General features: G+C 43.1%; 1 protein-coding gene and 1 non-coding gene across 3 annotated transcripts; one reads left to right on the plus strand and one right to left on the minus strand.

Moving 5' to 3' along the window:
- Positions 1 to 639: 639 nt before the first annotated feature.
- On the minus strand, positions 640 to 22,203 carry LOC112159987 (cilia- and flagella-associated protein 47; the record flags this gene model as incomplete). 2 transcript variants are annotated; one of them, XM_024294278.2, is given in 43 exon segments in its annotated part: positions 640 to 739; positions 815 to 951; positions 1,162 to 1,202; positions 1,285 to 1,356; positions 1,428 to 1,516; positions 1,593 to 1,737; positions 1,813 to 1,925; positions 4,499 to 4,633; positions 4,715 to 4,831; positions 6,065 to 6,355; positions 6,446 to 6,535; positions 6,599 to 6,680; positions 6,838 to 6,975; positions 7,044 to 7,299; positions 7,923 to 8,036; positions 8,152 to 8,252; positions 9,085 to 9,185; positions 9,252 to 9,369; positions 9,577 to 9,784; positions 10,009 to 10,195; positions 10,260 to 10,336; positions 10,412 to 10,556; positions 10,735 to 10,989; positions 12,295 to 12,372; positions 12,446 to 12,577; positions 12,651 to 12,773; positions 15,071 to 15,201; positions 15,271 to 15,494; positions 15,565 to 15,781; positions 17,213 to 17,309; positions 17,382 to 17,544; positions 17,609 to 17,737; positions 17,823 to 17,955; positions 18,027 to 18,201; positions 18,277 to 18,506; positions 18,880 to 18,986; positions 19,286 to 19,455; positions 19,526 to 19,666; positions 19,726 to 19,810; positions 19,964 to 20,105; positions 20,378 to 20,493; positions 20,587 to 20,744; positions 21,900 to 22,203. In XM_024294278.2, coding segments are annotated over 43 exon segments (6,007 nt in total), but the record flags the coding sequence as incomplete, so codon positions are not given.
- On the plus strand, positions 19,036 to 19,107 carry trnad-guc. The gene has a single exon. It is a non-coding gene; the product is annotated as a tRNA-Asp (tRNA).
- Positions 22,204 to 23,133: the final 930 nt, after the last annotated feature.

The following is a 23,133-nucleotide window of genomic DNA, read 5'->3' on the forward strand; positions in this document are numbered from 1 at the left end:
AAAAGATCCAGCTGTTCACTTGTTAGGATGGTTATTTATTTTAAATACCACTGAACGCGCTTCTCACGTGTGACTGATCAGACTGTAACGTGGCAGCGCATGTGAAGAGACAACCAGCTCCTGCGCGCCGCTCTCCAGCGGCGTCACCCAAATGCTCCTTTTAGCTGCACTAAAAGGAATAAATGTAAGTAAATCCCAAAGGACCGCTGACAGAATCAAATGTTGGAATGGTTCTCCCTCAAAGGCTTCAGCAATGACTTGTACAATTCTCCGGTGTTATTAAAGTAGAATCTGTTTACATCCGCGGTCTCGTGATAGAGGCGTGGAAAGAGGCGGACACTCACAATAAACTCACTCCAGATTGGTGACAGTACTTCCTGTAGATTCATGACTCAGCTATGACTCACAGAGACTCAGACCAATCGCTGAAGATGGGTTGCAGACGTTTGCAATATGGCGGTATCCGTTTCAGGAAGTGACGGTGAAAGCGGCGGCCTACTTTCGCGAGGAGAAGAGGTGATGCATTTATAATGGGGGACCTCATTGCTCGAGAAGTCCAGTATTTTTTACAGTCAATGGGACAAACAGATCACAGTCTAAACACACAGTTGGTGCAGATGAAGTTGTGTGATGAAGAACCTGGAGTCCTGGGAGCGGATGGAGGACTGGTCCTGACAGACAGAGGAGACGGAAGAGGAAGGTGTGCAGTCGCCTTCACCAGGTGAACCATGTCCCCCACCTGCACTCACACAGTTCCACACACAGTTCTTAACAGCTATGAACACAAACCACAAGACTCTTCAAGCACACACACCTGTGGGTTCAGCAGCAGCACACACAGGTGCTTTTTCCCTGGGACGAAGGGCAGGTAGAGGAGGTTCAGGGAGTCTTTCTGATTGGCTTTCAGAAGAACACTTCTGGCTTCACTCAGGAAGTCTCTTTCAGCTCCACCTGTGCACAACAACATCAACCACAGTCATCAAACAAACGTTCCACTCAGATAGTAGACGTGAAGACATCTTTAAACTGTATTTTCATGAAGATTCTCATTTGGTTATTGCTGCCAACTTCCTTTACTGCCCGAAGTGTTCAACAGGTAAAATGAAGCCCATTGACCTGGAGAACAGATGAACTGAGCGGACGTTCTCCGTACGTTCTTACCCTGCGTTTCCTCTTCAGGAGTTCTGTCTGATGTTCCGACTCTGTGGAGGAGAACAGGAACCCGTTTCAGTCTACGAGGAGAGGATTTCTTCCTGCAGCTCAGCCGACAGCAGAAGGTCTTACGCCTGATGGACGATGCTTTCTATCCCGGATTCAGACTCCAGCGGGTTGAAGCTCCACTCCACCAGCACCACCCTGAACACAAAGCTGGAAGCTCTATCTCCCAGTTTCACATGTTCCTCACACAGCGGTCCCTCTGCTGGTACCTGAAGTGTGCTTCTGTCTGGAAGGTGCTGGTCAGCGGCAGCTGGATGGTGCTGAGCTGGTAGCAGGGAGACTCACAGGTCAGCGCGCTCTGCAGAGACGTGCAGATCACGGCTGAAGCTGCAGAGTTTCAACACTTCTGGTCATTTCAGTGTGAAGATGCTCACTGTAGGTGAGATGTGAGAGACCCGAGTCCTCAGACTGAGAGCCAGAGAACAGACGTCAGACGCAGAGCTGCAGGTCAGAACCAGAACCGCCTGCATTTGGCGCAAACAGAAGCAGCGGAACTGGACGCTCAGCTCTGCACTGGATCTGTAAACCACAGTTAGGACTGTTTAGCAGCAGGAAGGGAAGGACGTTCATCTGTAGAACCAACGACACATGTACCTCGGGGGAATGATGACCTTTGACCCGGCAGGAAAGGAAAACCAGTGAGCGTCTTCTCCGTACAGCGAGGCCTGGTACCTGATGGTCTTTGAGGACGGGTTGGTGAGACGCACCTGCACCTCACAGAGATACCAACATGAAGCCACAACAGGTTTGGACTTCTTTGTTTCTGTTTTTCTGATACATAAAACAGCATTTTTGCAGAGGAGGAGGACCTCCTTCTGGAGCACAGGGTGTCCACACTTCAAGTTCAATTGAAGACTTTTTAAAACCTTGCAAAGGAACATTTAAGACCAATGTCTCTGCCTAATTCCCAGCCTTATGGATGAAGAAAGACAAAATCCTTGTCAGCTATGGAGTAACGGAATTAGGGCTGCCACCATTACTCAACTACCGTATTTTCCGGACTATAAGTCGCGGTTTTTTTCATGGATTGAATGTCCCTGCGACTTATACTCCAGTGCGACTTATATACGAATTTTTAATGATGAGATATGGACCGTAAGTCTAGAGTGCCCTCTTATGGTGATCTATGCAATTACTTTATTTACTTTAGTTATTCAGACGTGACACAGAGGACGAAGAATTTAAGGGATTTAGTGATATGGAGTGAGATTGCGTGCAATTAATTACAGTAAAGATACAAAGTTGATGAGTTCTTGAGGCTATAGTTAAATAAAACTGTTATGTTATATAAATGCTACACCTTTTCGTTTTTTCATGATGCTAATATGTGAATATGTGTTGACACATATTCAGCCTGTTTTCTATTCACTTATGAATGTTATAACTTACCTTCCAGGATGATGTAATATCGTTTTTTTCAATCAGTTTGTAAAATAAATTACTTGAAAAAAATGCGACTTATACTCCAGTGCGACTTATGTATGGTTTTTTCTTCTTCATTATGCATTTTTTGGCCCCTGCGACTTATACTCCGGTGCGACTTATAGTCCGAAAAATACGGTAACCAGCGACTAATCGACTATCGGAATTTAATAGTTGATTAGTCATTACTTTATATTCTATGGAGTCAGACTGTAGTAAAGTTAAAAGTTATAATAGCATTCTGCTAGCTTTTTGGATTATGTTGGGATTTATTAAGGTTTTTTAGACTTTTTAGAGTTTAGCTAATATTTCAGCTACATGCTAGCTGTTTTGGCTAATTTAGGGCTTGTTTTTATTTTTTAGGCTAATTTGGCATTTAACTAATATATTAGCTGGCTATCAGCTTTATCGTTTTTAGCAATTAGCTTCACCATTTTTAGCTATCAATTTCAGCATCTTCAGCTATCAGCACTAACATCTTCAGCGGCCAAATTCAGCTTACAGCATTCACACTAGCATCATCTCTGATAATGCTTTTTCTCTAGTTTTTAGTTAGTTTAATCAACTTTAGAGTTAATGATGGTTAAGATATATGTGCTTCACATCCAGTTTGTCCATGACCCAATTGGTCGAGTAATTGGAAAACTAATCCGTGATTCGTCGACTATTAAAATAATCATTTGTGGCAGCTCTAAACGTAATCAATTTAAATTAGAATTTCTGTAGATAAATTACAAGTACTAGACTACAGAAAACCTTCATTACATCATTACACACATTTTGGTACAGTAAAACTAATAAACCAACACTAATTGACCACATTTGTGTAAGTAGTTTGCTCTGACGTTGTCTTTCGGTTAAATGTAACAAATGGACACTAATAAAAATAAATAAATAAAAAGGGTACTGATGCTTGTGTGCTAATCCAGAGTTGGAGATTGGTCAAAGTGAGATTAAGAGACTATAAACATGGACAAATCTGAGCAGGAATCCGGCAACTGGAGATAATCGATTATTCCAATTTGTTGAAAATAAAGACAAATATTTAACTGATGATTGTGCTAAAGAAGTTCATAAATTCTCCTTTTCTTCTCTTCTAATTTGAGCTTGTACATCTTCATCTTCACTAGTAATCTCTCTCTTGAACGATCTTTCCTGGATTCTTCTTTTTTAAGGACTTTTACTAATAACATTTTTTTTATTTGCTGCAAGTTTCACTTCTACCATTGGATTATTGTTTTAACTATAAATCTCAATTGTGTCAGAACTCTATGAAACATTTATTGTGTTTTTTTTTTTGTCCCGTTGCAAACTAACCAACTAACAAAGCAACCTCGTACTTGCATAGAAATAGATCTACTGGACTGTGAGTGAATTGAGTGTCCCTGGAGAACAGATAAGCGTACCCCAAACATCGCACATGCTCAGTGTGTTTGTTTTTGGAAGAGACAGAATTAGCGGTTAGCTTTAGAGGAGAGAGGGACGTCAATCCCACTTCATGGTGATGATAAGACACTAACAGCACAGAGACGCTGAAATGAAGAGATAAAGATCAGTCTGGTTCAGTTTTAGCAGCATCATTCTGTAGCTGATCCTGTATAAAAGTCAAAGCACCAAATACCGGACGCACGGCCGTGTGTACCTAGACCAGATCTTATTTCTGAGCCAGACTAAGAGCAGTACACAACATCCTGTATAAGTAGGAAATGGCCTCACACACTCACATATATTCCTGTTTTAACATCTGTGGTCTGTATCTAATCCACCATAATCCTGCAGGGCAGGGATAACTGGCAGTGTGTAACTGTTTCCTCGTCGTCTTCAAGGATCATCCCTGTACTGACTGGGTTCCTCTCACCTGCTTGCTGAAGGAGCTGTGCAGATGTCCACTCAGAGTGACGATGTCTTTGGGGACGACCTGAGGGAGCGCCTCGTACAGGTGAACGCAGAGCATCAGCATCTGCACCGGGTTGGGGTCACACAGGTCTGTGGGCTGACCGGAGAGGAACCGACAGCTTTACCACAGAGAAGAAGCTTCAACCTTTGGCTCTGGAAACACACCTTCTGGTTTTACCTGGACATTTATGCTGAGGTGAAGTCTGCTCAGAACCTGTACCACAATCAGATTGTTGTGAAAGATTTCCTCCAAACTGCTGGGAGCCGCGTACATCCTGGACAGGAAGCCTCTGATCTGAGAACACAAGTTCACTTCATCTTTATTTAACTCTCCAGCTACACCCTGATGATGATGAACGATAAAAAGATCTGTCTAAAGCTCCTCCACAGAGCTCCACAGACAGTTTGGCTTTGGCTGATCAAACGGTCACAAACGTCTGGAGATGTGAATTCTGCTTCTATACGTTCTTGGAAGTGTATTCATGTTTCATTTGGTCGAGTGTGGAGCGTCAGGACCGTCCGAGTGATTTGTCATTTCATTTTTAATTGATTTAAGCCTGTTTTAACCCGCTTTGTGTCACTGTTGTAAAAAAGTGCTTTATAAATTAAGTTTGATTTGGAGCAATTCCTCACATGCAACAGAATGAACTCTGTTCTCTTAAATCATGTGACAAAGTCATGGCCCGGGGGCCGGATCCGGCCCTCCAGGTAATTCTATCCGGCCCTCCAGATCATTTCATTCTATTGTTATTAATGACCCGATGTTATCTTGTGCTTATTTCTAACTTATAGAATATATTTTTATAGAGAGTAAAATATTTAAAGTTATTTAAGGTTTAAGTTGATTTATTCTGGAATAATATTCCTGAATTTTTATTATTCATAATTATGTTAAAAAGTTACAGTTTTAAAGTTTTAAAAATTGGCCTTTTTTGACATTTACTACGATTTTTCAGGCCATTTTGGAGTTTAGCTAATATTTCAGCTACATGCTAGCTGTTTTGGCTAATTTAGGCTCTTTTCTGTTCATAAGGCTGTTGTGGAGCTAGGCTAATATTTACACACTAGCTGTTTTGGCAAAATTAGGTTTTGATTTTCAGTTTTTTTGATGCTGTTTTGAAGTTTAGCTATTTTTACAGCTACATGCGAGCTGTTCTAACTAACCTAAGCATTGTTTTTGTTTTTTTGGGCTAATTTTCAGCTCTCAGCTTCAGCATTTTTAGCCATCAATTTCAGCATCTTCAGAGGCCAAATTCAGCATACGTAAAAAATTACGGTTTTAAAGTTATATAATGTACTTTTAGAGTGTTCAATAAACGTTTATCTTGTTCGGCCCACAACATAAGGTGTGTTTTGGATTTTGGTTCGTTGAGTTTGATACCCCCGCCTTAAACGTTTAATTGAATGAACTTTTTTCCCTCTGGTTTTTGTGGCAACATTTAATGATCCTAAACTCAAGTTCAAGCAGAACCAACAAACATCTCCACCCAGCAGTGGTGCTCAGACGACAGAGCGGTCCAACACTAACCAGATAAGGGCAGTGAGAGGCCAGCAGAGAAGCCAGCACCAGCCCGTCCGCCAAGTCCAGGTCAAAGTTGACGATCCAGCGCGCCGGCGTCTGAGCGGCTCCTCCTGCGGCCCACGGAGCTCCCCTCATGCGGTGGTAGTGCATGTTGAGCCAGGAGAGCAGCAGCAGCTCCTGGGAGGAGTAGAAGTTACTCTCCACCGACGGGGAGCTGCTGAAGAGGAGACCGGCCGCCTCGCTGTGGTCCAGAGGGGAGGGCAGACATCGGACCGACACGCGCCGCAACACCAGAACCTGATGTGACCAGGAAAGACCAGAACCAGGACGTCTGACTCCCTAGAAAACCACAAACCCGACGAGCCAGACCAGAACGTCTTGGCTCACCTTGTAAATCTGCAGAAGAACGTGGGTCCATGAGCGTTTGCTCACAGATTCATAACTCCTGCGGTCCAGACGGTCTTCCTCGGGACCTGACTGAGAGAACACACTCGTCTCACCTGAAGGGGAGGGACAGAGCAGGTGTTCAGGTGGAGATACCTGCAGGAGGCACCAGTGTTCAAACTCCTGCAGGTCCAGCAGGTACTGCGGCCGGATGTGGGCGAGGCAGGCTCCCTGGGCCCTGAAGAACAAATGTGGAAATCGTGAAGGCTTCCCTCCTTCTTCAGATTCTTTTCCATATTTCCTCAGAGTGTTTTGGTTTAACCATAAACTCTCATCAAAGATCTGATGAAAATGAATATATTTAACAAACAAGCTGAGCTCCTGCAGTAGCTCACGTGAGGAAGCTCAGAGCAGCTTCGTGCTGCTGCAGCAGCTGCTGGACGCGGCGCTCCAGCTCATCGCTGACGCTCCGGCACACCGGAACGCCGGGAATCTGTCTGCCGCTCAGATGGTGAAGCATGTCCAGGAAAGACCTGCAACGTCGTGGAAGCTTTCAGAGCTCAGGGAGTCTGAGGCTGAACCTCCAGCAGACTAGTCTCACCTTGATTCTTTGTTTTGATTGACACGGCGAGTTCGTCCGTCGCCGCTGTTGCTTTGAGCGTCTGACACGACCCTTCTGAGCGTGTGCGGCACACTGAGGGGGTGTGGCCCCGTCGGCCAACCGAACAGGCTGAACCACCTCTCCGCGGCCGCCAGCACGGACCGGTGGAATGCCCCCTCCTCGGAGTCGGCAGGGACAGAGGAGTCTCTGCTGGGCGGGGCGAAGGCGTCCCTGCTGACTGACCCAGTCGAACTGTCTGAGAGACGCAAAAAACACGCCGTCCAATAAAAGATGAAGAACCGTCCTGTAAGGGGTTGGGCACCGATTGAGTTTTATCCGGTCCCAAAGCGGTTCTTTGGTTCCTAATCGGTGCCATTGCAGTACTTCAGTCATTACAAACAATGCTTCATCTGCCCTAATCGACACATGTCCACTCCCCTCACACACTGATGCATGGTTAAGACCTCTGCGTCAGGAACTGATGTTTTGAGTCGTTTTTGACTTGCTGATTGTTCACATTAAGAGCTCCACTGAAAACATCACATGCTCAAAGCTGAGTCCCTGATTGGCTGATGTGACACAGTGACCTGCAGCCAGATATTTGAGCGCTGTGCAGCTCTCGTACTCGTCAGCGGTCTTATACGAGCCCGCCCACTATCACAGGAAGGCAGAATGATTGGCTAGAACTTCAAAGTAGTAAACAGAACAGAAGTGACTGACATGTCCAAAGACAAATAGACCTTCAATGAAAGCACTGAAATGCGGCACCGTTTGCAGCAGCTTCTGTCAGTTTAAGTAGAACCACGTGAATCATAACGGTTCCTACTTGGAACCGAACTTCAGTGTCCTAGTCCTGTAACGGTGAGCTCGTTCTCAAACCTGGACTCTGGTTTTCTGAGCTGCTGTGATCAAAGGTAGTAGAAGATGTTGTTGGTCCGGAGGCTGGACTCGGAGAGCCGTAGCTCTGAAGATCCACCATCACTGATCGCTCATCTGCAGGGAAAAAACCTTCAATAAATGTCATTTCCATGATTGCCTTTAGGGTTTTGCCATCCCTCTCAGGAGAAGGGAGAAGGTCCATGTTGAATGGGAGTGACGGGGTGAGCACCTATCTTCAGGATGACCCGCTGGCTCCAGTGATGCAGCGCCATGTGGGGCCACAGAGTCAGCAGACTGTTGTCAGCAGCAGCACAAACCTCAAAGCTGAACCTGAGGAGGACGAGAGGAAAACCACGTCTCTCTACTGGAACTTCTAACCATTGACCCCATCATTCCATCGGACTGGACAGTAAAATATTGAAAGTTATTTAAGATTTAAATTACTTTATTCTGAAATTATAATACTGATTTTTTATTATTCAGAATTACATTAAAATTTACGGCATTAAAGTTTAAAAATTAGCATTCTGCTAGCTTTTTGGATTATTTTGTCATTTTTTAGTCCATTTTGAGATTTAGCTAATATTTCAGCTACATGCTAGCAGTTTTGGCTAATTTAAGCTTTTTTGTGTTTTTTAGGCTGTTTTGGAGCTACGCTAATATTCATGTGCTAGTTGTTTTGGCTCATTTAGACTTTTTAAATTTTTTTAAGCTATTTTGGAGTTTAGCTAATATGTCAGCAACACACTAGATGTTTTGGCTAATTTGGGTTTTTATCTTCAGTTTTTAGGCTATTTTGGAGTTTAGCTATTTTTCCAGCTACATGCTGTTTTTTCTATTTTCTTTTGTTTTTTAGGCTAATTTGGCACAAAGCTAATATTTTAGCTGGCTATCAGCTTCAGGGTTTTCCGCTATCAATTTCAGCGTTTTTAGCTATAATTTTAGCTCACGCTGCTTCTCTCCTCCAAAATCTACTGGAATGATCCCTGTAATGTTAAAATCGTTCCAGTACGTTAAAGAGTTTGTGTTTAAGCGTCACCGATGACACCTCAGGTGTTAAAGGGCATGAAAACATGAAACCACTGTTTGACACGTGACTGATTTCTGCCCTTTAGGAGTGAATAAAGAATGATGGACCGGTACCATCTGGTGCAGCTGGTACCTGTTGGTCATGTGGTCGGTGAAGGTGACGTTTGAGCGCAGACACACAGGAACATCAGAGCTGAAGGTCAGTCTGCAGGTCAGGGACGCAGCACGGACTTCCTGCTCCACAGAGGAAACGGCTAAAAATGTTGTAGCTTCATTTTTAGTCTGGCTCCAAGTCCATACCTGTTTGTGGTTGCAGGCAGGAACCGTGTTTCCTTCAGGAAAGATGACAGAAAAAGGCTGAGTCTTCGTCCCGTCCTCCAGCTCCACTTCATCGACTTCAGCAAAAACCTCTGTCCCACTGAAAGCAGAAGCAGGAAAATGTGAATGCTAGAGAATGCTAATCCAACATGGCTGCAGCCAGTAAAACAAAGTCATGAGCTGAATCAGTTCAGTTTTGTACACCTGCTGACTCAGCTGGTTTCTGTTCTCCTCAGCCTTGGTTTCTGATGTCAGAACCAAGTCCAGGTCCAGGTTTTTGTTTGGTTTGTTCCTTCAGAACACTGACCTGGGGTATCCGTGGAGCTTCAGTGTGAGTGTGGTCTCCACGCTGCTCCTCAGAGGAACGGGGCTCAGGAGGACTCTGCGGGGCTGCAGGCTGATGGTGGGGGGGTCAGAGCTGACAGTGACTGACAGTCTTCTGTAGGGGGGATGTTCTTTAGCTTCCTGCTGCTTTCCCACGTAAAGAGGGAGAAACATTTTGGTTCCTGGAGTTCCTGAAGGGAGATCAGTCTGTTAGAGGTACTAGTGGATCAGGAAAGGTTCTGTGAAGGATCTTAAAGGCCCCCCCATGATTTTCTTCAGCATTTCAGAGTAAACTATGTAAGGGATATTCACCCAGACCATGGTATAAATCCATATAATGCACACATGATTTTGTTTTAAGGACAGATGGATTTGTTTGATCAGCTTCTAACACATGGACTCCGTCTCTCCTCACCTGCAGTCAGAACCTCTGGGTTGACGGTCACCACCACCTGCACGGACCGGTCCGGCTCCAGGCTGCCACAGGATGGAGACACCGACAGCAGACCTGCTGTTTCCCTGCAGTCAAACCACCACTGGACCTCCCCTCCTAACAAACTCCAGCACACGCCGTCTCTGCTCGCCGCTTTCAGCTCAACCGTCTGCCAAAGTGAGAGAGAGCGATGACGAATGCAGGAAGGGGAGATGCACAGGAAGTGAGGATACCTGAGAGTTCAGGTGAGACCGGGGATCCAGGTGAAACTCCAAACCACAGGGAGACATCTCCAGAGGAGGGAGCAGAGCTGAGGACAGTCCAAGCAGAAGGTTTTTATCCCTGTTCTGTCGAAGGTTTACCATGTTCGGGAGCGTCGCCACACCTGAGGCTCGTATCAGCGGAGCTTCCAGGCTGTCCGAGTGAGAGAGCGGTCTGACGAGGTCTCTGCCTCCAGCAGGTGAGGAAGAGGAGGGCGGCCATTCAACTCCATTCACTCTCAGATGAAGGTGGAACTCGTGGCTAGCCACCTGGAAATGAAGGGAGGAAGATCTCCATCACTCGTGACTTTGGTTGTCATGGCAACCAGGAATGGAATTTATCTTCAATGAAATCAAAAATATTCTTTGTTTTTTTTATTTCAAGGTAAAGCTCTGCACCAGTCCTGGATTTGATGCTTAGTTCTATTTACATGCGGCGCGCTCTGACCTGGGAGGGGGAGAAGACCAGGAAGCAGTTCTCCGTCTGCTGGGGCTGGATCTCCACCACGCTCAGACCCGGATCTGCTGGAGGAGATCCTGGGGTAGGACCTGTTCTGGCTGCATGTTCTGGGGCCTGGATGAAGAAGTCTTGGTGGTCGGACAGATGGAAGGCGACTGTGGCGGCGGCGGGACTGCGGTTGGTGAGGCTAAAGGGGATTCTCTGCTGAGAGCCGACGTAAACGCAGTGAAACTGGAAGAGGGTCTGAAACGAGCAGACGGAAAAAAGGGGATATCTTTCCATGAAGCTTGTGCGGAATATTTCTACAGCAGGTTTCAGCACGCTGAAGCTGATGGCTGAAAACGCTCAAGCTGATAGCTGAAAACACTGAAGCTGAAAACGCTGAAGCTGATGGCTGAAAACACAGAAGCTGATAGCTGAAAACGCTGAAGCTGATGGCTGAAAACACAGAAGCTGAAAACGCTGAAGCTGAAAACACAGAAGCTAATAGCTGAAAACGCTGAAGCTGATGGCTGAAAACACTGAAGCTGAAAACGCTGAAGCTGATGGCTGAAAACACAGAAGCTGATAGCTGAAAACGCTGAAGTTGATGGCTGAAAACGCTGAAGCTGATGGCTGAAAACGCTGAAGCTGATAGCTGAAAATGCTGAAGCTGATAGCTGAAAACACTGAAGCTGATAACGCTGAAGCTGATGGCTGAAAACGCTGAAGCTGAAAACACTGAAGCTGATAGCTGAAAACACTGAAGCTGACAGCCAGCTAAAAATATTAGCCTAAAGAAAAAAAACTAGCTAAAACAGCTAGTATGTAGCTGTAAAAATAGCTAAACGTCAAAATATCCTAAAATACTGAAAAAAGCCTAAATTACACTAAACAGTTAGTGTATAAATATTAGTCTAGGTCCAAAACAGCCTAAAAGAAAACTTAAAAAGAAAAGCCTAATTCAGCCAAAACAGCTAGCATGTAGCTAAAATATTAGCTAAAGTCCAAAATACCCAAAAAAATTAATAAATGAAAATAGTCCAAAAAGCTAACAGAATGACAAGTTTTAAAACTATAAAACCCTAACTTTTTAACATAATTATAATAATAAAAGGAAGGATTATTATTCCAGAATAAATCCATTTAAGTAACTTTATAAATATTTTACTCTCCACAAAAATATATTTTATCAAAATTTTACAAGTTAGAAATAATCACTAATTAGCTAAACTCCAAAATAACCTAAAATATCTTAGTTAATGCCAAAATAGTCCAAAAAGCTGCAGAATAAAACCTTAACTTTTTAGCAAAATAATGAATAATAAAAAGTCAGGAATATTATTCCAGAATAAATCAACTTAAACCATAAATAACTTTCAATATTTTACTCTCCATTAAAATATATTTATTCAAAATTATACAAGTTATAAATGAGAACAAGATAACATCGGGTCATTAATAACAATAAAATAAAATGATCTGGAGGGCCGGATAGAATTACTTGGAGGGCCGAATCCGGCCCCCGGGCCTTGACTTTGACATGTGTTCTACAGAAAGGCGTCTCACCACGCTCATGTCGATGTTCGGAGGCTCCACTGTCCCGACCACTCGGAGCTGCACAGACTTCATGTTCCTCAGAGAGATCTGTAATAAACCCAGAGAGAAGCTCCTCACCTCCACGTCTGAGAAGACCCTTCGATCCACTCGTCCAGCTCACCTCAACTCTGGCGTCCAAACGAGAGACTTGTTCTGGACTGTAGTGGATCTGGAGCACGCTCTGGCCTCTGCTCGGTAGCACGCCTTCACGTGGGCTCACCGCCATGCCTGCTGGGAGATGCTCCTCTACAACCTGCCGCAAAACGAACGTCTCATCTCCATTCTCCTCAACAGACTCTAACAATCCAAAGAAGTGGCGAGAGAACCTGGTAAAAGGCGTGGTTCAGTCCACTGTTGAGTAAAACAGCGGTCCTGACAGACGGCACGTTGAGCGGCACGGATCCAAACGCGATCCGGTCCTGTGCCGGGTGCACAGACGTGGACCCCACCTGAGGAACCAGAGGTTCTACTTTGGAGCAGATGTAGGAAATCCTGCAGAAACCTGATCAGAATCTCACCACTTTCTGAGTGACTGAACACGTTTGGTTTTAGAAGCTCTGAGTAACAGACTGAAGTCTGAAATGACTTCAGAGATACAGAGAGGAGAAGATGGGGAGCATGAAGTCAGATCAGAATCCAACACTTTCTTTCTTTCACAGGAAATGTTTTCATTGTGTTTACAGATTTAACTAAAACTTAACTAAAACCTCCAAACCCAGAAGAACCCAGACCAAGTGGACCACAGCACACATTCCTGTTACTTCTGTTGCACATGTCACCACGAGTTCTTTTGGTTGAAGCTCACACCAAACACAAGTGGTGCGGCAGTGGCGTCTGTTTCAATGTTGGGTCAACGTACGATCAGATCCTTTAAGGGTGGCGGTGAAGCAGCGCGTTTCGGGAGTCACAACGTTTACAAACTAAAAAATCTGAACTTAAAAAAAAGTGTTTGTCACATGAACCAATCAGGAACTTAGCTTGGCTTTTTGGTACTTTATGATATTTGTCTTATTGGCATGGGGACAAGTATAACAAGTATTTGTTATCTACTGAGGTTTTTATGGGCTAATTTAGAGTTTAACTTCTATTTTAGCAACAGGCTAACGTTTTTGATTAGTTTAGTTTACTGAGGAAGTTTAGGCTATTTTGGAGATTAGCTAGTATTTAAGCAACACACTAAAATAGTTTGGCATTTATTAAGGATTTTAAAGGAATTTTACTACAATTTTTCAGAGATTTAGGTCAGCTTGTGCGCTCTTTCATAGTTTTTAACTATTAATTTAACTTTTAATTTCCAGTCTTTTAGCAAATTGAATATTTTGTAAATAGCTTTTGCATTTTCAGCAAATCCCCTCAGCAATTAAAGTCGATTGCGTCACCATTTTCAGCAAAAGCTTCAGCATCTTTTCAGCTAAAAGCATTCACACTAGCATTATCACAGGTAATACATTTTTTCTAGTTAAATTTTTGTTTTAATATTGTTCCCTCCTCGGACTAATGCGGGACGGCAAGTCATCAAACTGGGTCTCCGAGAGACAGAAGTACCGCTGAAAGCGTCCATCATTCAGATGCAGCTCTTCCAGTAGCTGGTGAAGCTCATCGTACTGGGATAATCTCTGAATGATCTCAAGAACCAGACATGGACACGAGATTATTGATGCTTCTGTAGAACTCCTCAAACAAAATAAATCTGAATTCTAAACATCCATCCAATGCTTCCAGGTGGTGATGAGGCTAAAAACTTTTAATGGTAGCTCCTCCCACACACAGCGGGTTTACAAACAAACTTTTCATCGAGTTTGGTGTGAACACAGGATTAGTGGGAATGTCTTCAACACAAAGATGGACTCAAACCAAACATTACTTCTAAGGTCTCCTCTGTGCGACACTCCTGTTAACTCCTGTTTACCCCCCCCTTTTTATCTTCTACGGGACAGAACCAAAGTGGACCAAACCTGCTTACTTGAGGGCATCTGTATGGAGCTATTTTAGGGACATAAATATTTGAAACCCAAATAAAAAAAAGAAAAATCTTGGTGTTTTGCCAAAAAAACAATATTATTTTCACCTCCAAATGTTTTGTTTTTTAGGTTTTAAAACTCAAAATTTCCATTTCCATTTTTTTTTTCCTCTTTCAAGTCTTTTTTTTTTCGTTTTTGAATCTGAAAATTTCAGTTTCAAAACTTTTGGCCCCGTTGTGGAGCATTGGGGCGGGGCTAACACGAAGGACCAATCAGAATCGATGAGGGAGGTAACTTCAGTCGTGGTGCGTTCACTGACTCAGAGAACTGTGATAATTACAGTCAGAAAATGTCTGTTTAGTCTGAACTACTATAGTCTGAAGCTGTCCCAAGACGAGAGTTTTATCGTGTCCAAAACGCTGCTCTAGCCCCTCCCAAAATCGCCACTACGGAGCCAAAAGCCAAGAGCCAAACTGAAATCGTCAGATTTGAATTAAAAAAAAAAATCTTAAAAGTGAAAAAAAGATTTGAACCAGAGGAAAAGTTTGGAAATTGAAACTTTGAGGTTTGAAACCTAAAAAACAGAACATTTGAAGCTGAAAATAATTATGTTTATTTTACATTTTTTTTGGTCAAACACCAATAATTTTTTTAATGTTTCTTTGGGGTTTCAAACATTTATGGCCCAAAATAGCCCCATAGACCTGTGGCTTGTTGATTTGGGTTCCTCATCATTGATTTGTTCCATCAAAGCGCTCACAGATATGACTCAAGGTCACACTGACCTTGGCGATGCAGTGCAGCTGCTGCACGTTGCCCTCGTGCACATAGACCTCAAAGACTCCTTCAGAGGAGCAGGAGAACGATGGATGCCACACCACCTCACAGTCCAGCTCACTGAGCGGCTGCACCGTACCTGCAGAGCACCATGTCACTCAGGCGGAGAAGAAAAGAACCACAGACGGCTGCAGCTGCAGCGGAGCACCTGTAGCCGGTCGGACGGAGAACGGGGCGTCGCTCTGCGTGAGGAGGGGCCGCCAGGTGAACTCTGCTGCTCTATTGCACGGGTTCCGAAGGGTCACGGTGCTCCGGTGTGTGTTTGGGTGGAGCAGCAGCTGGGTGGTGGACAGCTCCAGAGACAGAGGGATCACCTGCGCCTGGACCACCATCTGACCAGGATGTCTTTGGTTTACAGAGTAGCTCAAAGATCTGCAAATCAAAACCACGTCAGTGAGAGACGACGGAGGAGTTTTCTGCTCTAAAGGAGACCAGAACAAACCTGGAGAAGGAGCCCAGAGCGCTGCTCTGAAACACCACAGGAAAGTCCTGATGGGAGCGTGGAGGAAGGACATGAGAGAGGGGGGCGGAGCCCTGAAGCTCAGGACAGTCCACCTCCAGCTGCAGCCACACGTGAACCGGCAGAAGATTGATGAACTTCACTGTCTGAACGCTCTCGGAATCCACACACACCCTCCCGAAATCCAGGACCCAGGGCTCTGTGGAGAGCAGGGACAGTAACCTCAGACGGCTGCAGCAGTCCGGTCTCTTCTTTTAGACATGGAGTTCAAAAGAACATTCTTCTAGACAGCATTTAAAAACATTCAAATGTGTCACCAGATTCAGCTGTTGTGACATTAACACAAGATTTCCTCTAAACATGGAAACATTTACTTGTAAAAACAGACAAAAAGCTAAAAATATTGACATAAAACCTGCAGACACATTAAAATATGCACAAATTCTATGAGCAGATTGAGTTTTTTTATTTTCTTTTATCAATTAACACTTAAAAAGAGAACTCCAGTGGAGTAGTTTGAGCAATAATAATACAACAATCAGCTAGAAAATAGAGTTAACTAATAAATAGAGATGATTATTAGTCAAGACAATCAGTTTTTTTGGATCACCCGTCACTATGTAGACAGTCCCTTGGCAGCTGTCGCAGTCCGGTCTGTTCAACTATTTTTAACCGTATTTGTATTAAAACAAACCAATAGAGACTTACTGTCAGTTTTAAGCGTTTATTCAAAGTTATCTCTAACTTTCCAGAACTGTTTTTCTGCGTCTCCTGCTGAAACTAGAGTTGCATTCTGCTGCATTTTGCAGCTTTAAAGTGTTTAAAGTGATCTGTTCATGACTTCTAGTAGATCACAAGTGTCAAAGTCACGGCCCGGGGGCCGGATCCGGCCCTCCAGGTAATTCTATCCGGCCCTCCAGAGCATTTTGTTGTTATTAATGACCCGATGTTATCTTACGCTCATTTCTAACTTCTATAATTTTGACAAATATATTTTTATGGAGAGTAAAATATTCAAAGTAATTTAAGATTTAAGTTGATTTATTCTGGAATAATATTCCTGCCTTTTTATTATTCATAATTATGTTAAAAAGTTACAGTTTGAAAGTTTTCAAAATTAGCATTCTGATAGATTTTTGGACTATTTTGGCATTTACTAAGATTTTTTAGGCCGTTTTGAAGTTAAGCTATTTTTTCAGCTGCATGCTAGCAGTATTGGCTAACCTACAGGTAAGTTTTTTTTGTTTGTTTTTTAGGCTAATTTGGCATCTACTTTATTTTTTAGCTGACTACCATCATAGCATCTTCAGCGGCTGAATTCCTCTTCCAGCATTCACACTAGCGTTATTGCAGGCAATGCTATTTATCTAGTTCATAATTATGTTAAATATTTACAGTTTTAAAGTTTAAAAACGTAGTTTTAGAGAGTTTAATAAATGTTTATCCTTTTCGGCCCACGACCTCAGGTGTGATTTGGATTTTGCCCCCCTGTTTGATTGAGTTTGACACTCCTGTAGTAGAGGATTTACCTGGAATAATAACTTAGAAAGCCTGAAAAACACAGAGTCAACACAAGTCTGTAATCTGTATTCTAGCGTTTTCCGAGATGAAGCGTGGCGGGAAGTCTCACCGACGATAACCTGGTAGAGCTCCTGAGGTGTCAGAGTTCGGCTGCAGTCCTCCTCCTGCTGGTCGCTTGAAGGAACTGCATTTGTTTCCTCTGAAAGCTTTGAACAGAAGAACATTCTAAGCTACTCTTAGATGAATGGCTCTAAATACTGAACCATCTCTGAGTTTACCTGAGGGGAATCTGTGTTCCATAAAACGCTGCGTCTGCTTCCTGCCTCCAGCTTCAGCTCTGAGATCTCCTCCTCCAGGACGCTGACGGGCAGTTTGGGGGGAACGAGGCCGTGACAGGGAACGATCCCGAGGTTTACGCCGTCCTCCAGGTTCTTCTGCTCTCTGCAGGAACGGTCATTTCACTGGATTAGAAACTCTGGATCTTTGACCTGTGGAGCAAACCAACCTCTCCTTGAGCTTTTGGAGTCGTGTTTGTCTGAGACGTCTGAGGAAGTCCACGTAGATCTGCTGATGCTGTCGCCGCTCGGTCAAAACATCCACAGACACACAGCGAGGGACGCCAGAACCTGCAGACCTGAAATCGTGGAAACAGACGAACAACTGACGGAATCCTTCATGATCAGATAAACTTCTTTGAGAATGAGTTTGTATCTTCTCACCTCCTGCTGGTGTCTCTGTGAGGAGCTGTTTTTCTGATGGTGGATGCTGGGCTGTTGTCGGTCTGCGTCTGACGTCTGCTCAGCTGTGGTTTATCAGCCTGATCCGGCTGAAGGTTGAGAAGGTGCAGACCTTCTGAAGACATTTAACAGACGTAAACATCTGGAGCGTAGCTTCAGGGGGTGCAAACACTGAGGTTTCCTCACCAGGACTCTGTGTTTGGCAGGTGGCTGAAAAGTGCAGAGTGATGGTGTGGAAGCTGCAAAGCTCCAGATCCACGTCCTGGTCTTCGTTCCTCTTGGAAACTCGTCCAAGAACGTCCAGTTTCTGCTGCACACAGAGGCTGCCCTGCTGTCGCGCCTTGAAGCTCAAAACTACTTCCTGAACACCAGACAAAAACAGATCTAAAAACGCTGCCCCAGAGAGAATCCCTCTCCACGTTCTCATCCCACCCACCAGGCGCCGGCCTGGGCCGATGCTGGCACCAGCAGGTTCTGCGCAGAACTGGGCCGTTTTACGGAAACGAAAGGTGACAGGAAGTTGGTGGCAGAGATTCTGGAGCACGCACAGGACGTCGGCACATCGGCCGGGTGCACAGCTGGGGAAATCAAACCTGTGGGATGGGCTGGGCACCAAACGCACAGGGAGGCCTGAACCTGTCACTGCCAGCTCCACGCTGCTGCGAGCTGAGAGGAGAGCAGAGGTCAGACAACCCAGGCCCGTTCGTGAGACACAGGGTCTAATGGAATCTGTGATGTGATTAATATACATTTAAAAAATAAAAAGCTACTCTGACTAGCTTTCTGTTTAGTTAAAGAAATATTCAGAATGCTCCAAAGTTCCTGTTTTTGTGATTTTTATCTGATTATTGTGTGAATTTCACATTCTTCAGTGAAAAAAGTAGAAACCACGAATCAAATTTAACTCAATAAACCAGGTAATACATTGGAAAAATGTAGTACTTTAATGGGGATCTTCATATTTTAGAAACTTCTGAAAACACCCAGTTACAAAGCAGCTTCAGCAGCAACGTGCAGCATGGGTGTGTGTGCTGCGTACCGGCGCGGTGAGTGAAGCCGCGTCTGCTCCCCACAGAGTCAAACAACAGAAACAGGCAGTAATCCTGCCTGCAGGGTGAAAGGTCACGCTCCTGCCTGTCAGCATTCCTGGAAGAGGAGATAAAAGGCCTTAGAATGGAGCCACAGTCACAGCAGCTCCTCGTTAGTATAGTGGTAAGTATCCCCGCCTGTCACGCGGGAGACCGGGGTTCGATTCCCCGACGGGGAGTTCCTACTTTTTCATTTTGTTTTCACTGAAATGTTGGTTTAAAGTTAAAAAAACACCAAATCTCATATCTGTGTGAGCATTTTGGATTATGAACGGCTCTGATGTTGACACTACCAGGAGAAACGTGGCACAAGAGTCTAAAGTTTACATTAAACAAATGTGGAAGTAGATAAAATACCTGCTGCAGACGGGGCTGAAGTGTAGTGATAATGTGGTTTTGTCGTTTGGACCCAGTTGACCCTCAGCCGGCACACAGACCAGGTTCTGACAGACCTCATCTTTCTCTGAGCTGCACTTCTGCATTTTGTCCAGCAGGGCGGCGTCTGTGCTCCTCTGAAGATCTGCTCCCTGAATAATGACTTCAGTCAAACCTCCAAAAGGATTTCTCCAGAGTGGCTGCATCCACAGAGTCACTCACCAGCTCGGTACCTGCAGCCGTCTCCTGCAGCAGGCAGACCCAGTCACACGGCGCTGGTCCGATGTTCCTCAGAACCGCTTTCTTCACACAGGATGTCCCAAAGTAAACACATCCAAACTCCACGCAAGGCAGAGGAGTACCCTATGTGGGAGCAAAGCATTTTTATGAAATTTTCCCTCTGGGAAATGTAATGTTTTTACCTGCAAGTCAATAACTTCCAGACGCTGGTCCACCACGTCCGCCCTGATGCTGAGGACAACCGCGGCTCCACTCTGGAGCTCCACCCTTACACAGGAAAACGAGGAGTGCAAACTTTAACAGGGGAACCACAAATGTTGCATTAACTGTCTAGTTAAATAAATATAAACATAACATAATCTCATTCTTTGTGATCCATCCTCATTCAGTTCCATCAGTAGCAGCTGTTTAAAAACATACAGGACTTGTTCTGAAATCTGCCTGGGCCTGTCCGTGTGCAGTTCCACTTTCAGCCACTTGGTGGCGCCAGCTGCTACGACTCCTCGGCGGGGTGACAGGCTGAGCTGAGCGTCTCTGCTCTCACTCTGAACACGGAACGTGCCTGCAGTAGTAAACAAATGCAAGATGCTGGATTTACTGTAAATACTTAACAAAGCCTCAAATATTTCATCTAATGACAGGAAAAGACCACAGAAGACCAGAGAAACTGACTGAAACAGAAGCTCAAGGAAAATACTCCTGACTTGCTTAGTTACAAATTAAAATCAATAAAACCTTCTTTTGTGCTTTAACTATTCCAGATAAAGTACAGTTTATATTTTGACATCTGACTGTGTTTCATGTTTAGTTGGAACTGTTTTGTTCTATGTTTACCTGGCACTGATCCGTGGTTTGTTATTGGGTGATGTTTGACCATCACCTCACTGCTGGCAGCAACACAACCAAAGTCAATGGAGGAATCCATGGAGAGCAAACAGACCCTGAAAGGCCTGAAACGGAGAACATTAAGACATAAAGGCGTGAGTAGGAAATATTTATTCAAAGATGAATCTGTCAGGTTTCAAATATTGAGGGAAACTTACATCAACAGTGGGATCGAGATGGTTTCTTTGTCGTCGACGTGAACTTGAATGCAGTCTCTGATCTCCTCATCAGACTCCGGTGTGAACTTTAGACAGACACTAACAGACAAGCCAGATGCCAGAGAGACGGCTCCGCATGGTGGATCCAGTTTGAACACCTGAGGGAGGAAAGACAAGAGCCAGGTGAACGCTTTCACAGGATGCACATTCTAAAGTAGGGGTGTCAGACTCAATCGCACAGGGGGTCAAAACACACCTCAGGTCGTGGGCCGAACAGGATAAACATTTATTGAACATTATAAAACTACATTTTAAAAACTGTAAAACTGTAACTTTTAATATAATTATGAACTCGATATATAGCATTACCTGTGATAATGCTACTGTGAATGCTGAAAGCTGAATTTGTCTGCTGAGGATGCTGGAATTGATAGCTAAAAACGCTGAAGCTGATAGCTGAAAATTCTGAAGCTGATAGCCAGCTAAAATATTAGCTAAATGACAAATTATCTAAAAAAAACTCAAACAGAAAAAACAAACAAACAAAAAAAACAGCTAGCATGTAGCTGAAATATTAGCTAAACCCCACAATAACATCTTATAATAATAATATTTTAGTACATGCCAAAAAGTCCAAAAAGCTAGCAGAATAAGCAGAAACTACCTCTTCATATTGTGTCCTTTAATTCTAAATACATTCGTGTTATGGAGAAAAAAAGGAAAAAAGATCACGTAAATATAATGTGTTACTTATGACAATCATTTACTTGCTAATGTACTACACAACTAAAAATACTGGGCTAAGTAGCAGAAATACTTTACTTTTTGGTTAGCTTGGTAAAATCAACTTTTGACCTCATATTGCTACATCCATAAAATCTTTGCTAAATTAAAAGTTTTAAAAAAATACTTACAAACACTTATAAAACTTTCAAATTTAAGATACAGTTCAAATAACTAAATAAATCGTTTTTAACGTTGTACAATAACTTCGCTGCTAAAGTAAAGTTAGCTTATTCTTAACTTGTTAGCTAATTGAAAGACATAAAGATGCTGTCATTACTAAATCAATGATAACGTGTGTAATTATTATTATTTAATTTTAAAAAGATAAATGAATGAATAAGGGCATAAATTGGGGTCAGTGTATCAGTTTTTGTCACAACATAGTTTGGTTTTTGATGCAAAGTAATTTCTCACGTGCGGTTAGCAAAAAACATCTTCACATCACCTGACAATACAATACCGTCAACATTTAGTCTTTTCTCTGTCTCTACGCCTAAAAGCTACATAAAAGTATCATTTCAGATTACCTTCAGCGTAGGTTTTGCAAAAGCGATTTTCTTGACGTTCTTCCCGATGTTCGTCACCTTTAAGAAGGTCTCGTAAACCCGCCCGCATCGCGCATTCTTGAACTCCACTAATGGCGGGTCGACCCGAACAGAACTTCCAGCCATGATGCGAAGTCCCAGGATAAGTTATTCAAACAGTCCGAGGTCACAGTAATAATGGAAACATTACTCATAAAACATTAGACTTTTAAATGGACGCTGTTTGTCTGTTTTCGTTGCTACGCCAGGCTTTGATTGACAGCTGACGCTGTTTCTAGGCAACGTTATCGCGAGGGGAAGGTACGCTTGTTTTTTGACTCTCTGGACCACAGGAGGGCGGTGCAGCTGCTGCCCGTACACCGCTTCAACTTGGCGGCTAAAAGAGACAACAAACCAATACTATATAGAAAAATAAAATAAAATAATAATAATAAGAGTTTACTAAACAAAATATATATTTTATGTTTGTTTATATTTTTTAAATATTTCTATAAATTTTAAAAAACATTCAGATTACCTGTGTTCACATACTCTTGATCCATTTAGTCTATTATACTTCTAAACTAATAGAATATAACGGGAAAAACATTAGAATTTGAATACTTAAATAAAATGCATATTTAAACAGATTTTAAGTTTTTATGTTTAGAAAAAAATAGTACAAAAGTTTTGTGCAAGAAAAAAAACAAAAGTTGAATCATGGAATCTGAACCTTCACTGACAAATCTTCACAGAAGATTTCTAGTCCAGTGTAAATGACAAATATTCATCAAAATCATCTGTTTAAGCTAATGTAAGTGTTATTATGCAGTAAATTACTCAGAGTACTCTTTTTAAACAAAATATTAAAGAATTGTAACCAACAAACTTACTTACAACAACTAAAATAGTTTTCACTTTATTTTTTCCCTTCGGTACCAGTGTTCACAAAACTTAAGTTATTGACATGTTTATATAAAAAAATGATTTAACCCCTATAGAAAAATGTTATATTGAAACAGTGAATATTTAGGAATTCCCTGGACTTAAAATCTTCTTAAGACAGGTAAATATGCAGATCCCATAACTCAACTTTAAGACGTCGTCCGGATAAACGAGGTTCACCCACCAGTCGTTATGAAGTTCACACATAAAACAAATATCTTGTTGTAATCCTATTTGCTCTACATCATATCCTATTGGACAAATCCATAGTTTTGAATAGTGTTTTTACCCC

This window comes from Oryzias melastigma, linkage group LG2, assembly GCF_002922805.2.
Source record: "Oryzias melastigma strain HK-1 linkage group LG2, ASM292280v2, whole genome shotgun sequence".
NCBI lineage: Eukaryota > Metazoa > Chordata > Actinopteri > Beloniformes > Adrianichthyidae > Oryzias > Oryzias melastigma.